General features: G+C 56.7%; 6 protein-coding genes across 6 annotated transcripts; 4 read left to right on the top strand and 2 right to left on the bottom strand.

Annotated features, from left to right (window-relative positions):
* Positions 1–457: 457 nt before the first annotated feature.
* On the bottom strand, positions 458–3,461 carry CC84DRAFT_462302 (uncharacterized protein). Its single transcript, XM_018186381.1, has one exon. It carries the CDS (start codon positions 3,373–3,375, stop codon positions 646–648), a length of 2,730 nt encoding a protein of 909 aa, XP_018040451.1. The 5' UTR covers positions 3,376–3,461; the 3' UTR covers positions 458–645.
* CC84DRAFT_462424 (uncharacterized protein) lies at positions 3,338–3,937 on the top strand. Its single transcript, XM_018186382.1, has 2 exons — positions 3,338–3,625; positions 3,690–3,937. Exons 1-2 carry the CDS (start codon positions 3,449–3,451, stop codon positions 3,789–3,791), a joined length of 279 nt encoding a protein of 92 aa, XP_018040450.1. The 5' UTR covers positions 3,338–3,448; the 3' UTR covers positions 3,792–3,937.
* Positions 3,938–4,057: 120 nt separating this feature from the next.
* Positions 4,058–5,396, top strand: CC84DRAFT_1236179 (uncharacterized protein; the record flags this gene model as incomplete). Its single annotated transcript, XM_018183875.1, has 3 exons — positions 4,058–4,395; positions 4,499–4,832; positions 4,866–5,396. Coding segments are annotated over 3 exons (1,056 nt in total), but the record flags the coding sequence as incomplete, so codon positions are not given.
* Positions 5,397–8,854: 3,458 nt separating this feature from the next.
* Positions 8,855–9,204, top strand: CC84DRAFT_1161092 (uncharacterized protein). The gene has a single exon (XM_018177649.1). The coding sequence runs from the start codon at positions 8,892–8,894 to the stop codon at positions 9,135–9,137; it is 246 nt and encodes an 81-aa protein (XP_018040448.1). The 5' UTR covers positions 8,855–8,891; the 3' UTR covers positions 9,138–9,204.
* Positions 9,205–9,915: 711 nt separating this feature from the next.
* CC84DRAFT_1193652 (uncharacterized protein) lies at positions 9,916–13,406 on the bottom strand. The gene is made up of 6 exons (XM_018181318.1): positions 13,258–13,406; positions 13,174–13,207; positions 13,008–13,125; positions 12,684–12,958; positions 11,330–11,356; positions 9,916–11,276 (listed from the first exon to the last, which is right to left on the bottom strand). Exons 1-6 carry the CDS (start codon positions 13,266–13,268, stop codon positions 10,263–10,265), a joined length of 1,479 nt encoding a protein of 492 aa, XP_018040447.1. The 5' UTR covers positions 13,269–13,406; the 3' UTR covers positions 9,916–10,262.
* A 260-nt stretch (positions 13,407–13,666) lies between these two features.
* On the top strand, positions 13,667–14,669 carry CC84DRAFT_1213448 (uncharacterized protein; the record flags this gene model as incomplete). The annotated part of the gene is made up of 2 exons (XM_018182532.1): positions 13,667–13,689; positions 13,736–14,669. The coding sequence occupies 2 exons, from the start codon at positions 13,667–13,669 to the stop codon at positions 14,667–14,669; spliced, it is 957 nt and encodes a 318-aa protein (XP_018040446.1).
* Between the last annotated feature and the right edge of the window lie 16 nt (positions 14,670–14,685).

Below are 14,685 nucleotides of genomic sequence, written 5' to 3'. Positions count from 1 at the left end.
GTAGATATTGCTGAATGTGCATGCATGTTTCATCTGATTCACTACATACTCGCGCCCGCTTGCTCGCACTAGATTGACAGAACGAGATGGCGCCTCCCAACCTTCCCTTACAAAGCTGCATATGCACGCTGAATACGGGCCTGTCCATCGCTGCCCTGCTGCTAGAATAAACGAACAAACAAACATGGTCATCCGTGAGCGTGGTAGCTCTATGCGCCCATTGCATCTCAATAGACCCATCGGCATAAAAGTGTGCCACAAAAAAGACATCAAGGAAAGATCAGAAAAGGAGACGAAAGGGTATGTGGGTGGTATAAAGCCTCAGCACCGGTCAAGATATTCCAGGATTTCGCTCCGCCTCAACTCGTCTAGATACCTGTCCTTCCAGCGTGGTACAAAAAGAAAAGTATTGTGCAAATGAAAGTGGTTTATGTAGTGTGTTGATCCGGTTCACGTTCCAAATCGCAATATGCGCCGTGAAAAAGGGTTCGTAGAGGGCTCGCTTTCAAAAACTCCGTGTCATGCGAGAGATATTAAGGGAATGGGGGTTGCGCTTGATATGCCATGAAATCGTATGGCGGTCATGTAACCAGTGCGTTAGGGGAATGTAACGACGGAGGGAAGTCATGAACTTGGCCTGTGACATCAAGTTCGAGACGACCCTTTCGATTCCTTGGTCTTCCAGAACTGCATGAGCTTGCTGAGCCGCTTATGCTTCTTCTTGGACTCCTTCTGGGTAGCGTCGAGGCGGTTGAGTCCATACTCTGACTGTGGCCGAGTCTCAATCGATAGCTTGCTCCTCTCACCGAATGACCCAGTGTTCATTAGACGGGAGAGGCTGGCAATGCTCGAGCGCTTGCGGCGACGCGATTCAACATCGCTTGGAGCGGAGCAGAGAGAAGCAGACCGATCACCTGGTTGCCGGGGGCTTGGGAGCGGAAAGGCGCTCTGCATTGCGCTCGTCATCGTGGACCGAGAAGAGGTCAACGAGGGAACGTCGTCAACCGATACGCGAAGTTCGGGACCTGGTTCGCCGAAACGAGGCGAAGGCATGGCCTGGTAGTCAGTCATGGACGATGCAGCTGTGCCTAACCTCGGTGTATCCAAGGAGATCTGGCTAGACCTAAAGTCTGGTGATGAGAAGGAGGAGGCGAACGTGTCTGGAGTCATTAGGTTTTGTTGTCCTAAAGGCAGAGACAGGTTCATGACATTGTGCGTCTCTTTGGTGTCGTCTCCAGAGACTTGAGCCGTGACCGTAGAATCAGAAGAATGGGTGAGAGACGATGTCCGCGGCTCTTCAAAGTCTTCCACAATTTCTACCGCGTCCGCAGGTGTAGATCGAGTGGCTTCTTCAACATCTGGAACAAATGCTGGAACAGCACGCGGGGAACACGGTTCGGACGACTCTTCTCTCCGGGATCTGTCGTTGCGTTGCAGACCTAGACCATCGTTGAAGTTCCAGTTCATGGATGAACCATTGTGGTAATCGTCAGTCTCCACGACCTGTATCTTTGGCTCTTCAGCATCCTCTTGCTCTTCATTTATCGGAGGCTCAGAGTGTGTGCTTTTGCCACTGGACACGGGTGTGTCGTCCTCTGGTTCATCTTCTTCGAACACATCCGCCATAGTCGAAGATGTGGCAGCCGCAGTGCTTCGAAGTTCGAAGGGCACTAATGCTGGTGCGCTCTCCGTCCGCCGATGACTTTGGAGCACACCCCCGGAGCTATGCATAGCTCTGCGGTGCGCAGCAAAACCGCGCTGGGTACGGGCATTGGTGCCGTTGAACGGTCCAAGCGCTGCGTCCAGATCAATCACAGGGTTCATCGTATCAGAGTCAACGCGTTTGAGCCCGCGAGGCTCCCAAGAGGCGTAATCAGTCTGTGCTTTTGGAACAGTGATAGCATCCTCGGTGGGTGACACTATCGTCACCGTATTATCAACGTCGAAATTGGCTTCAAAATCTGGGTCCTCAGAAGCATCCGAATCGTCTTCCCCTGTGGATTGCGGAGGTGGTGTGGAGGCTCTATCCTTGACCTTTTTGCTGTGCTTTGTTTTCTTCGGAATGATCGAACTTGCCCATGATTTGACTTTCCTTGGGGCCTTATTGGATTTCCGTGACTTGGTCCTGGTACTCTTCTCACCATTCTCTTCTTCATCAACCATAGGGGAGGGCAGAGGCGACTCGACGGGGACATTTAGAGCCACATCAGAAACACTAGACAGAGTCGGCACAGGGGGATCACTGCGGCGGGGCTCGGACTTGAAGAAGCTTCGACGTTTGGCTGGAAGAGATGTAGTCGTGGGAATCGTCATCGCGGGCGGAGAAATAGCGGAAGACGGAGGTGTGTGATTGGCGGCATCGTCGCCAGAGTTGCCACGACCACCCAGGATTGCGCCGGCAGTGCTAGGGCGAGACTTGTCCTCAACAATGCTAAGCGTAGGACGACCGTTTCTAAACGTCTGGGGGCTCGATGTTCCGGAGCTAATGACTGACGACAGACTGTTCGTCGCCGAATGGCCTCGGAATGTCGACATAGACGTTTCAGTCTCCGAAGAAATGGTCGAAAGCGGTCGGATATATTCGACTTTGTCGGAAAACCCGACTCGCGCTCGGGAGGGAGGTCGTGGAGTCTCATCTGCGTCTTGAAGTGATCCAGCATCTCGCAACGACGGTTGAGACATGGACTTGTTCACAGAATGGCCGAAGGCAAATTGTGGTCCCTCTGAAGGAGTGACGGGCGCACTGCCGGCTCGAGGATGCGCGGGAGGATTCATGATCGAGGATAGATCGTGTGATGACACAGCTCCGGAGCGGCGATGAGCATGGCCCCGTCGTCCAGCCGGTGGTCCTGGTCGTAGAGTGTTGTTCGGTGGTGGAGGTAGGATGTCATCGCCCTTGGTGGGACTAGTGCTCAAGAGTGAAGCGCCTCCTGACCGCCCGTCTCCGCCGATGAACTCGCTCCCACCGCGCCTGTGTCCTCCAATTGGTCTCGAGGGCGTTGCCGGCGTTACGGGCGTTGTGGGTAGTGCCATTGGAGACAGCTGCGGTGAGGTGGCTGTCACGGGCGGCGCGGATGTCCCGGCTGGGTTGAAACTAAAGTCAGGCAGCGCATTGATTGACTTTCCTCTGGCGTGAGCAGAGCCTCGACGGCCGGTAGGATAGGCCTGGAGCGACATTGGGCGCGCATTGGCAGTGGGAGTGGGTGCTGACGAGGTCGTCTCCGGGTCTCGCATGGGGAAGGAGAAATCGGGGTTCGGCAGCAGCTCGATGGGACCAGCCTGGGAGGGACGGCGGCGCTGGTAGAGCGGTGAGCCAATCTGGGCGGATTGCTGTGTCTGCGTCACCTGCTGTCGTGGCAGCGCGATCTGAGCCATGATGGAGCAGCTGAGGGCCCCCGAGGGACGCGATCGACTGCGACGGGCAGCTTGACGAAATTAGGGGATTGTGATGCAACGCTCTGCTTTGGCGCTTGGTGGGGTGTGCCTGTTGCGTTCCAGAGGGCGGCAGTTGCGGGAGCCGTGGTTGGACGAGGTGGTTGTCGAAGTGCTACAAAGGCGGGCACGGCGGAATCGAGACGAAACAGGCGCGCTCGAGGTACAAGGTGCTGGCGGGATTACTACGGCGGCAGGCCAAGTCAGCAGGCAGATCCAGAGGGGCGTCTGCTGGAAGGCTCGCGCGGCGCATACAGTATATGGTGGGTAGTGGGCCCAGCTTGCAGTTGGGCGAGGGCGCGCAAGAACAGGGTCGGTGGAGTGAAAGCCAGTACACCCACGGCAAGATTAAGGAATGACGGGAAATGAACGGACAGGTACCGCCATCGACTGACAACGTGCGGCGGCCGCTGTCGAGTGCGACTTGGGTTCCAAAGCGGAGGGAGGGAGGGGAGAGGCGCGTGGGGAGGACGGCGGTGATGCGAGCAGCAGGCGGCCAGAGGTGAGAGCGAGGCAAGCGTCGCTTTTGGGAGAGCGCAGCCGGCTAGCCTGGGGCCATCCTGGCTGGCACACGGACGCACACCGCGACCCACATCAAAACTGCGGTCCATGCGCATCCTTGCCGCAGTCATTTTACACACATGCCCCGTCAGGGCAGGCGCCTCATCTCGTCGCAGCGAGGCCTGCACACGCTCGCTGCGGGACGCTCGCAGGTGCTGCTTGCGCGCCTTCTGGGTGGACGCCGCCGCGACGACAGCTGCAGAGGCAGCAGGCTTCGACGCTCACCACAGAAAGGCTCGTCATGGCCCGGCGCTCCAGCGTTCGCGGCTCTCCCGCCATCACGAGGGCTGCGAGCAAATTTCGCCTAGCCGGCGTCCACCTCAGCAGCGAGTGCTCGCTCCAGCGGCGTCGCCCGCCACCAGGTCGACGTCCTGGAGCTCTCGTGGTGCTGGCCCAGGCTGTGTCCGTGGGGATTGGCAGGCCACTGTGAACGCGCTGCAGTGCGACCCTGCAGCTTATGTTCCGCCCTGAGCCTCCACCGCTGGCCACTGGCAACACGCAGCAGCCTGGCGTCCAGGACAAAGAACTGCCACGGCGAACCGTGGCTGCTGCCCGGCCACCGCTTCGAGCGCCCTCACTCGCTGGGGCCGGCTGCAAGCGATGTGCAGCGGAAATGCTACTGCACTTCGAACCATCTCAGATCATCTTGGCACCATGCCGCATCCCGCGAACGCTCGCTCGCCGCGGCTCAGCCATGGTTGTCGCGGGTCGCCGCGGCTGCACTGGTGGTGATGAGGATCAGCCAGACTGTCACTCGAGCCGCACATGACCCAGACGAGGCCACAGCATGCCGAACCACCACCGCACCGCCGTTGCTACGGCGTCCGAGGGCTGCATCAGTACATGAAGATTGACGCTGTTTCACCGTGCAGACGAGCCCTGCGCTAGCCCCTTTGGGTCTGCTCATTTGCATTCCATCCGCAGTTCGCGACCAATGGACAGCCGAGCCCGCCATGCAGCGCTACCGCGACCGCAGCCACGCAGGGGTCCATGATCCTTACCCCGACCGTGAGGCGGCCGACAAGCGTCTGATTGCCACGCAGAAACAGGATGCGATAGACGAAATGCGGAGAAGATGGCGAAAGAGCATGCTGATCTGCTTGCGTGATCCGAATCCGAGTGAACTGTCTGTCCTCTCTGCAATGCCCTTTGGCCATCCTAGGCTCACTTCTGCACCAGCGCGCCACGTCGGAGCAAAATCTTGCAGACATCTCGTGGAAGCTTCGGTATCCCGGCGAGACTTTGAGCGGCCGTGATCGTCTTGACCATAACAATCAGCCGCTAGATACCGTGACGTCTCTTATCGTGCACCGTCTGACCCGCTTGGTCCTCTTGTCCCCGCCGGCGAAGCGAATTACCAAGAGCCCAAACATCCCTCAGTGGCGCCGCACGTCAGATGCCACAGCAGCTGTGAGGGCTCCATCGAGCTCTGGTCGACGCGTTCGGCACTCTGGCTTGCGGCCTAGGCGGCCATGGAGCCTTGTCACACAAAAGAAATAGCCCAGCGCGCAGAAGTACCACGCCTATTTGAGCATCTGGACATCGAAAGCGGACTCGAGCTCATGCGCCACGCAATTGAAACGCACCTCGAGATTGAACCGTACCAGAATTGCGATGCCCACTATTACCTCCAAGCGCAGCGTTACCGCCGTCGCACGCTGACTCTGCAGTTCTCAATTAATCTCAAGCGCAAGGAAACATGCTCGCACGGAATCGTAGGTTCCATTCACCGGCAGCCCTGCGAGGAGATCTCCAGGGACCTCGGCAAGCTAATTTGCCGGAGCCGCCGCTGGTCCCAATCCAGTAATCCCAATGTCACGAACACCTTCAATTTTCTTTTCTTGCAATTGAATCTCCGCTCCTCCCGAGTCAGAGGTAATAACGTCTGCCAGATCTCGGGCCGTGCTGAAGAGATTTCATGAGCACCCGCGAACGTCACACATGATCCGGTACCACGGGCTGATGTGGGGACGACAGCTCTTTGCATCCGTGCTTTCAGGCACGTACACATGCATCATGAGCAGGCGTCGAACATGTTGAGCTGTTCAGCGTTGTATATGGCACCCGGAGACTGTATTCCCTTTCCGACTGCTGCAGAGAAACCTTCCTCATTCATCTGGCGGCTGGACGGCGACAGACACCTCCGAGACGGCTTGACGGCTTCTTCGGCAACATTGAACTCTGAAGCCAATTATGAAGTATGGAGAACAACAGAGCATGCGCAGAATAATAAAGTGTGGGGTTCGCCACAACGTTAGAAACCTGCTGCTGTGGCAGTGCTGCACCCGCTCGCTCGGCGCTACACGTACTGGTTCAATGAGCCAAGTCCTGTTAGTTGCGAACAAGCCACGCGGTGTCCTCGCGGCCAGGTCCGGCGCAATTGGATTTGTTTCACGTCGGCAGAGTTGACGTTTCTTGCCCGCAGCAGCGCTCGCAGAGCCGCAACCTGACGTTTGTCGTTGATGACGGTCGCTGCGCCCCTGAACTCGGTAAACAGGGATTTAAAGGCGCGCCGGCTCAGGCTATAAGCTAGGGAACGGAGAAATCCCCACAACAAAAAGACAGACTGTCCGAACAATGGACCCCGGGAGATTAATCCGCAGCCTACTTTTGGCAATTGGGAAGTCGTCTATGTGGATGCTCGCACCGCCGGACATTTCTTGCTTATTCTGACAAAGTTCTATGTAACGGAGGATACCAGCCAAATTATCCACGTCAAAGCCCTGCATGCTACAGTGACTACACGGATGCCATGTACGTACGCTGCAGTCGATAGGCTGGCGCTATCGACTACTGTGCAAGGAAGGCTCGCACCCAACGCCGAGGACTGCACCTCTTCATCTGCTGTCCTCCGACCAGAGCGTACTTTAATGCGGCAGTTGTCAAGTGCATACAGGCATGCTCCCAACACCTACTTACCAAAGAGGCGTATAGCAGTCCTGAAGGACCGACTGCAATCTCGATTTGGTGAAATTGACAGCGACAACAAGCATCTGCCTCGTGTAGCTTGGGTACCCATTCAGAACACAGGCCGGGGTGCCGTAACTCCAAGATTGCCAATTCAGATGGAAATTGTCAATCTTGACAACGACCGCCTTGCAAAGCCACCCAAAATAAGACGCAAACAACTCGCAAAGCCACAGCAGGGTCAAAACGTCTGGGCAACCCATGTTGATTGTTGTTGCCCATGCGTCAGACCGTCCATGTTCATGACAGCACATCCGCCTGCCAACCTCCGTTTACAGTAACCCCGCCCGATGGTTGGCCTGCACCGTCATATTCCTTTTCGCAAGTCCGATCGCGCAGCGTTCTGACCCCACGATCGGTCCACAGGCCCAGACCTTCGCTACGGTGCCAGACGCGCGCTTTTGCGGGCTAATCGACAGCCTCCCCGCCATGTGAAGCGAACGGGTACTCCCTCGAGTGGAGAGGGCTGGACTAGGCTGGATCACCCAGCCAGCCAGCACTCGAGTCTCGCCTCAACAAAAGCATGCACTGCAATCGGTCCTTGTTCAAGAGCTACACACCACCCAGCTGAGCGCGGATCGTGCACACACAGTGGTGCACGCCAGCAACGGGTTCTAGCCGAGTATTCATGAGGTGGAAAATGTAGCGGGGTACACTTTGGGTTCGCGGCACGCTCAGATCAACGCACTGCTTCGGCCGTTACTCCGCGACGCAGGAACCGACCCAGCCGAGCGAGCACGAGACACGGTTACGCAACCATGGTAAAGGAACTAGGTACGAACGGTGAACCCAAACTTCAAACAAAGAAACCATCCCACGAACCCTATCCCTTTGTACGCCCGTAAGAAGTCTCGACGTCTACCAAGCCAGCCATTATATCCGGCGTGTCCGCCGTGGCTGTCTAACAGCGCGCTGGAAAGCCTATCAAATAATGAGGGTGTTTGACTCGTGGTGGTGGGTGAGGTAAGAGCGCCACATCAGCGCTACGTGTTGCTAGCACGCCCGCGCACACCGTTCTTCAACACCAGACCGATGACCTTCAGCTCGGATGCTGCCGTTGCGCGATCTGGTGGAGACGTGGAGCTGCCAAGATGGTGCGGTACCCCGGGTACGCCGCTGGCTCAACAGAAGTGGTTCTTTGGGAAAACGCTCGAAACGCTACAGATGTGGAGGCGTCTAGGTGTGCTGCTAGTGTTCGAGCGGAACGTGTGCATTTGGCTTGGAGGATGACCATCGGTCTCTGCCTAGACCTCACGCCTGCATCATCTTCGGGAGTGCACCATCTGTCAGCCCAGGAGATTAGCTTGTGTAAGGCCCGGCACCATGTGTCACTTCGAAGTCTTTTGCCACGCGTGTGCTCGTCCAAGCCGACTTCTTTATGCCAACCGAAGAGGCCCCTATACGTGCTCTGAAGGTTCAGTCTTCATAACAATGACCATAATCTACAGAACAAGGATGTTCAGCAGTCATTGTTGACGGGCAGCAATCCAGCAAACAGTACATATCGGCGATACACACATTCCGGTCACTACTCGTGACTGCATAGTATGTCTGCGCGGTTGTATATGTCGTAAGATGAGGAGTCTCTCGATCCTTAGGAACCTGGTCTCCTTCTTTATCAATCAATTGCTAGAGCTATATCGCCGGGGCCATTGTCGTTCTGGCTGAAAATCTACCATCCAGCATACCTTCGATGGCCGCTACCAGACACCGCCAGCAACTCAGACAAATCCTAGAACTGTGCCCAACTTACTCAACACACGAGCCAGCTAAGCTAAGACAGACTACCATAGGTATCTTCCGCACCACAGCATCGATTTAGTATGTCCGTATGCATCCCCGGCAGCATTCGTACAAAGGACGGCGACATTCTCGCTCCTTTTTCAATATGTATCACGCCGTCTGATCTCAGGTCATTGCCTTGCTCGCGTATGCCACATGCCTTGCCTCGCATGCTACGCAGACCCATCCTCTCCTTAGCAGCGCGTACTGAGATCATCTCCACTCTCGTCCACTGCCCAGCATCTACCGCAGGCCTTCCCACACTACCCAGACGCCATTCAACAAATCCAATCTTCACTTCTCTCTGGGGTGACGTACTCCAACGCAACCACAAGCTCTGCACTCAGATCGTCAGCGAGTCAACGTGCACTTGCCTCACTCACCGCTCGATCTAGCATACTCTACCCTCCTCCATATATACCCCCAAAGCTGTCCTATCTATCTACGAAACATCAACAGACATGCCAGACGATTCCGAAGCCATGCATGCATGGTATCGCGAAGGAACGCCAGCGGGAGTCTATGGGCCCCGCTGTACACACCCCTTATCTCCTCCATCGTACATGTGGAGCCTCTGCTCAGATCTGGCTGGAGCTGACCCTTTCTACCACCTTCGCAGGGTGAGATGTCTTCCCGAAGCAGTGATCCGTACATGACATACATATCACCCTGCGCCGGCGCGGTACAGCATCCAGCCATTCGAGCAGCAACTGTTTGACCGATGGGGACCAACGACACGTGTTTGTGCGGCCGGACGCCCCCATACCATCCCATGCATACCCGAGCGCAGACCCCAATCAAACAAGCGCGCATCCTCCCTCGTCACTCTGTACCACCGATCGGCATGACAAGGCGCACACAAATGACGAGCATGTGCGTCGGCGTTGTTTCGAGGGATTGCGCGGACGGCGATCGTTATTCGCGCGTTTCAGCGCCGTCGGACGGGGGATTTGTAGGGATTGGGATCGGCGGGGGGATGTCGGACACCGATGTGCGGGTTTGAATGTGCGTAACATGGTCGTCGGGGTCTACTCAGTAATGAATGCGTGTTAGTACGGCCTGGTGAGCCACAATGTACTTGCGCATGACGGGTTTTGATCCACGATGGTACGTACGCACATGAGAGATGATGAACACAGCGTCAAGTTGGCAAATATGCATGGCATTCATATACCCGTACCGGCATCACATTGCTTCCAGGGTGTTTGGCCCATTACCACCCATCCCCCGTCCCATAGCAAGCCAATTCCCATGCGCCTATAAACGATGAAGGAAAGAAGGAGATAAAGGAAAGGGTATCTCGAGTCTAGACGACAAAACGGGGACGTATCAGAGAGCTTCTCACAATGAGCGCTCCCACCGCCCAGCCTCCGATAACGCCCCTACGCCGTCATACTCAAGAGCGAAATGCGTGAACCCCCAAACGCCATTCAAGTGCACGCCCATAGCCAAAGAGACCCCCCAGTCGTAGATTAACATTGCCGTACTGCGTACACACGAGGCGACGACATATGCTGCGTTTAGAGCTCCATCTTCTCCATGACGCCCTCACTCCAAGCTCGCACGTTACTTGGCTTGCGACTTGTCTCCCGGGACATTTCGCGTTCCTTGAGACTCTCAACGTCACTGTCGCCATCGCTAGACCAGTACTCGGCACCCATGCTCGTCTCCCGACCTGCCTCCCAGTCCTCTTCATCCGCGTCAACAATGTCTCCTGGGTGGTCGATGACCATGTTGTCCAACTCGTCACTATCACCGTACTCTTCTAAACCCTTCTTCGCCCGTGCGCCCAACCAGTACTCGGCACGCTTTCTGCTGCCTGCGTTGGAGCTGGTCTCGTGCTGGGCCTGCTTGAAGCGCGTGATGAGAGACATGGGCACGGATGGCGAGTTTGAAAGCGAGGAGATGCCGCGAAGGTAGAAGTAGCAGACCCGCTTGCGTTCCTTGTTGTACAGGAAGCAGTGGTGGCTCCAGATAGCGCCGTCATCTGCGAAAGGGTCGTCCGAGGGCTCCCAGGCATAGTACTCGCAGTTGGCCATGTCCATTTCGCTGTCCACAAGCTGCCACGAGCGTGGGCTCCATATGGGCGAGCCGAGCGGGGTTAGGGCACCGGCGGGGAGCCCTTGGCTGTAAACTTGCGGACGTAGGTAGTACATGGTCGTGTCCACTCTGTGAACGAACGACTTGCGCGTTTCGCGACGGAACTCATCCGGGTTCAGTGTGTTGGCGAAGTCGTAGTCGATGTGTGTCGCATTGAGCGTTGCGATGAGGTAGGCGAAGGTATGGCGATTCGCGGCCTCGTTGAAGCTGCCAAAGGGGGTGTCGCGGGCGATGTTGAGTTCATCAGAGAATTGCGCGGCGGATCGTTGCGGGAGGTGGGCAACTGCTGCGAGCAACTCCTGGTGGCGCTCTTCGAGTGTGCGCTCAATGCGCTTATAGAGCTTCTTATCGCTGCCTGCGGCCTTAATGGTCCACACGTCACAGCCACCGATGACAGCCGAGTCAGGCGTGTCGAAGTTGAGAGCGAGGTTGACCTATGGCTGATTAGTTCGTGTCGCAGATGCATGCTGCGGTTCATGGTACCCACCTCGTGGAGCGCACAAAGATCCAGGTACTATGCAAAGTCAGCTACATGATCGACTCGGCTTATCGCGTCCAGAGCTCACCTTCATCGCGTCGGTGTCGGGCGCTGCGCTGTCGTGTCTCTAGGAATAAAGCGGTCGCCTACGGAAACACAGCGTTTACTGACGACTGTCGGGTCAGCGCAAGCGGCAGCTCGCTATCGGGGTGCTTTGTCCGGGTGGGGTTGTCCTGCGCGAGCCGGCACAACGCGTACACACTGCTCTAGGCTGGCTGCGGAGAGTAGAATGTGCTTGTTGTACGGCCAGACGTGCGTCTAGCAGGAGGAAGGCATGTAGTATCAAGGGTCGTCGTGGTGATAAGGCGGGCGGTGGTGTGAGTCGCAGCAGCGTGATGTGGAGGCGGTGATGTTGGCAGTCGGGCCTAGCTCGGTCGTGCTTGGCCCCGCTTTCGGATTGGCCAGCTGTCTGACCAACGACGCGACGACAGCGCGCCAGATGGGGCCTGCGTGGGAGGCGATTCGACCTCGATGGCTGCGTCAGTATCCGTAGACTGCGATAAGAGTGGGCATCGCCGGCGTAGGCTGCTTCGTCGGTTGGTTTGGCCGGCGACGGTTCGGGATACAACGGAATGACCTGCCGAGACAACACGATGGACGGTGCTGATCTACTTTCGCTGCGAAGTGACACTGTTAGACCACATACAAGTCATCAAGCAGTGTCAAGGCAAGGGTGCAAGTCTCGATGGCATGATGTGAGGATCACGTTCGAGTCTGATAGAACCACTTGTGTCAAACCTTAGCTGTTGCGACGTAGTCGCTAGCCGTAGGTGTATAATTCGTAGATAGAGTACATCCACCGCTGCCTGCTCATCAAGGCAAGGCAGCAGGTGGTGCGTTCTCCGAGCATCCCATGGACCCGCGCTTCGAATGCTGTGCGCCTTCTTTCCGGGCCCGCCCTTGACAGAATGTGTTTAGCAAAGTCCATGTCGCAGTCAGCACAAATGGTATACCCTCGCCAGTCAATCCTCTCCTCGCCATTCGCCAAACGCCTTCAATGCAATCCGTGATGGGTGGTCGTTATGATGGCTCAGAACATGCCGCTGTCCTTCAGCCGCTTCTTGAACTCGTCTGCATCCTACGCACCGGGCAGAGAGTGTCAGCATAGATCTTGATTGATATGGCCAGAGCTGTCGCGGCCCCCGAGCGGATGGTGTATGGTAGTATGCGCTCCAGCCCGCACACTACATGATCTTGGTCACGATGTCGTCCTCGGCCTGACACGGAAACGGCGTCAGCAACCGGGCTAAACGTGGAAGGAGAGTGACCTGATCTTCCTTCAACTGAGACCTGCATCACTCACCTCCATGTCCTCTAGGCTGTCTTGCTGCCCTATGCACCTAAGAACATTCTTCTTGCTGCTCTCCTGCAGTTCGCCAGCGATTAGGAGCTCGTCGAGGATGAAGTAAGCCTTTTGGAAGTTGAAGATGATGTCCAGCTCGCAGACGTTGCCGTAGTATTTGTCCATTTGCTCGACATATCGATGGACAATCTCGAGGGCAAGCAGTTCGTTGTCGGCAGAGTCGCAGCCGGCGATGAAAAAGAGGGAGGCGTATCGGCGGTACACAACCTTTGTGTCTGAGCTACCTGTCAGCTCTGAGCGAGGACAAGTGCTCAGCTCACCGACCTTTGTACTCTAGGAAGTTGCACATGCGGGTGCGGCGAGCAAGCACGAGCTGCGAGACATCTTTCACGATCTTGGCCTTGTCCTTGGGGGCAAGTGTGGTAAACCACTTGGCAAGGCGCTGCAGCTGTTTAGCACACGAGCTGCATAGCTCCTAGCGACGACATACGACTTTGCCCTGCCGCGAGAGCAAAATAAGGTATCTGCATACGTCAGTAATGGCGGCATGCTGGGCTTGGGCAGAGAGACTCACTTGATGGCCATGGCTGTGGTCGTCGGGAGGAGAGTGCTGAAGGTGCGCGGTGGCCTGTAGAAAAACGGAGGTTCGGGGGCGACCACAGACCAACCCCGCGCAACGTCAAAGCGCTCGCAGTGCACCCCGCCAAACGCTTGTTCACTGCATGTCAACGTCTTGCTCTGAACAACAAGTCACATTTTGTTTTTGGAACTGCTCCACTAGCTCGAGGCACGCGACGAGATCCACCGACACGACTTCGATTGGTCTTGCGTCCGGGGGCTGCTTACAAACACCCCTTCGACTTTGCGACCGCGGCTCCAGCGCGCCTTCCTCTGATCCGGGACATAATTCGCCCAAGAACATATCAAGTAGACATACGGACCTCAAGGACGCGCAAAGGCTCACACGAGTCTACACAGACACAATGAAGCTCATCCTCTCCACCTCGTACGCCATTCTCCCATGTCTCCATAGTACCCACTCACCTTGCTAGAAACATAATGTCGGGCGGCCCGTCCGTAATACGGCGGCATACTTTCGAGAAATCAAACACAGAACTCACGTCCTCCCTCCGTGCAAACTTCACCGCGCACCGGTCCTCCCCTCCCACACCCACTACCAACGGCGACACCGCCGCGACACGCCCACAACCGCCGTTCAAATCATGGACAACACAACAAGAAAACACTCTCTGGATACCCACCCACACGCCCTCACCGCTCTCAGAACCCCGCGAATCCTACGACATAACCGTCAAGCTCTTTTACCTCCCCAACGTCCCCGCCGACACCCGCTGCGTCCAAACGCGCGAAGCCATCGACCTCGTCCTCAAAGAACTCGGCACCTCCTCCATCGACCTCCTCATCGTCTCGTTCCCGGGCATATCCTTCGATGCCGACGACGACGAAGAATCTGACCTTGACGACCCGCCGTCAGCACCCAACTCCCTTGCCGACGACGGCGACGCAGACGGCGCGCCAGAAGACATGGACACCATCGTTACCACCTGGCACACGCTTGAGAAGCTGCACGAAGAAGGCCTCGTCAGCAAGCTTGGCATCTCCGAGTTCGGCTGCTCCCGCCTGGAGAAGTTCCTCCCTCGGACCACCGTCAAGCCCAGCGTGGATCAGATCAACGTGCGCGACTGCTGCGTTGTGCCTAAGCCGCTAATCCTGTACGCGAAACAGCAGAAGATCGAGCTGCTGACGCACAACGACTGCACGAATGTGTTGCCGAGGGGCACGCTGCGAGATATCCTGGGGTCCGGGGAGAAGGGCATGGGTGTGTTGGCTAGGGAGAAGGACGAGGGCGAAAGATTACAAGGGGAGGTGCAGCCCCAGTGGGTGGTCAAGTACACGGCTGTGGTCAAGGATCGAGGGGTCGTGGAAAGTAAAGGGTATTTCGCGGTTGCGGAATTGAGGGAGTAGAGGACATATATATATA

The sequence above is a fragment of the Paraphaeosphaeria sporulosa genome (assembly GCF_001642045.1).
Source record: "Paraphaeosphaeria sporulosa strain AP3s5-JAC2a unplaced genomic scaffold CC84scaffold_2, whole genome shotgun sequence".
Taxonomy (NCBI): domain Eukaryota; kingdom Fungi; phylum Ascomycota; class Dothideomycetes; order Pleosporales; family Didymosphaeriaceae; genus Paraphaeosphaeria; species Paraphaeosphaeria sporulosa.
The sequence above is the reverse complement of the archived record's forward strand: the minus strand, read 5'-3'. Positions and strand labels throughout refer to the sequence as shown.

Excerpts from the sequence above, each read along its gene's own strand:
- CC84DRAFT_1161092 (XM_018177649.1), top strand. The coding sequence starts at position 8,892 with ATGCCACATGCCTTGCCTCGCATGCTACGCAGACCCATCCTCTCCTTA.
- CC84DRAFT_1193652 (XM_018181318.1), bottom strand. Across the intron at positions 13,126-13,173 it reads TCTCGCGGCAGGGCAAAGTC|CGCCTTGCCAAGTGGTTTAC; the intron begins GTATGTCGTCGC and ends AAACAGCTGCAG. Across the intron at positions 12,959-13,007 it reads CAACTTCCTAGAGTACAAAG|ACACAAAGGTTGTGTACCGC; the intron begins GTCGGTGAGCTG and ends CAGGTAGCTCAG.
- CC84DRAFT_462424 (XM_018186382.1), top strand. The coding sequence starts at position 3,449 with ATGCAACGCTCTGCTTTGGCGCTTGGTGGGGTGTGCCTGTTGCGTTCC. Across the intron at positions 3,626-3,689 it reads CTGGCGGGATTACTACGGCG|TATATGGTGGGTAGTGGGCC; the intron begins GCAGGCCAAGTC and ends CGGCGCATACAG.
- CC84DRAFT_462302 (XM_018186381.1), bottom strand. The coding sequence starts at position 3,375 with ATGGCTCAGATCGCGCTGCCACGACAGCAGGTGACGCAGACACAGCAA.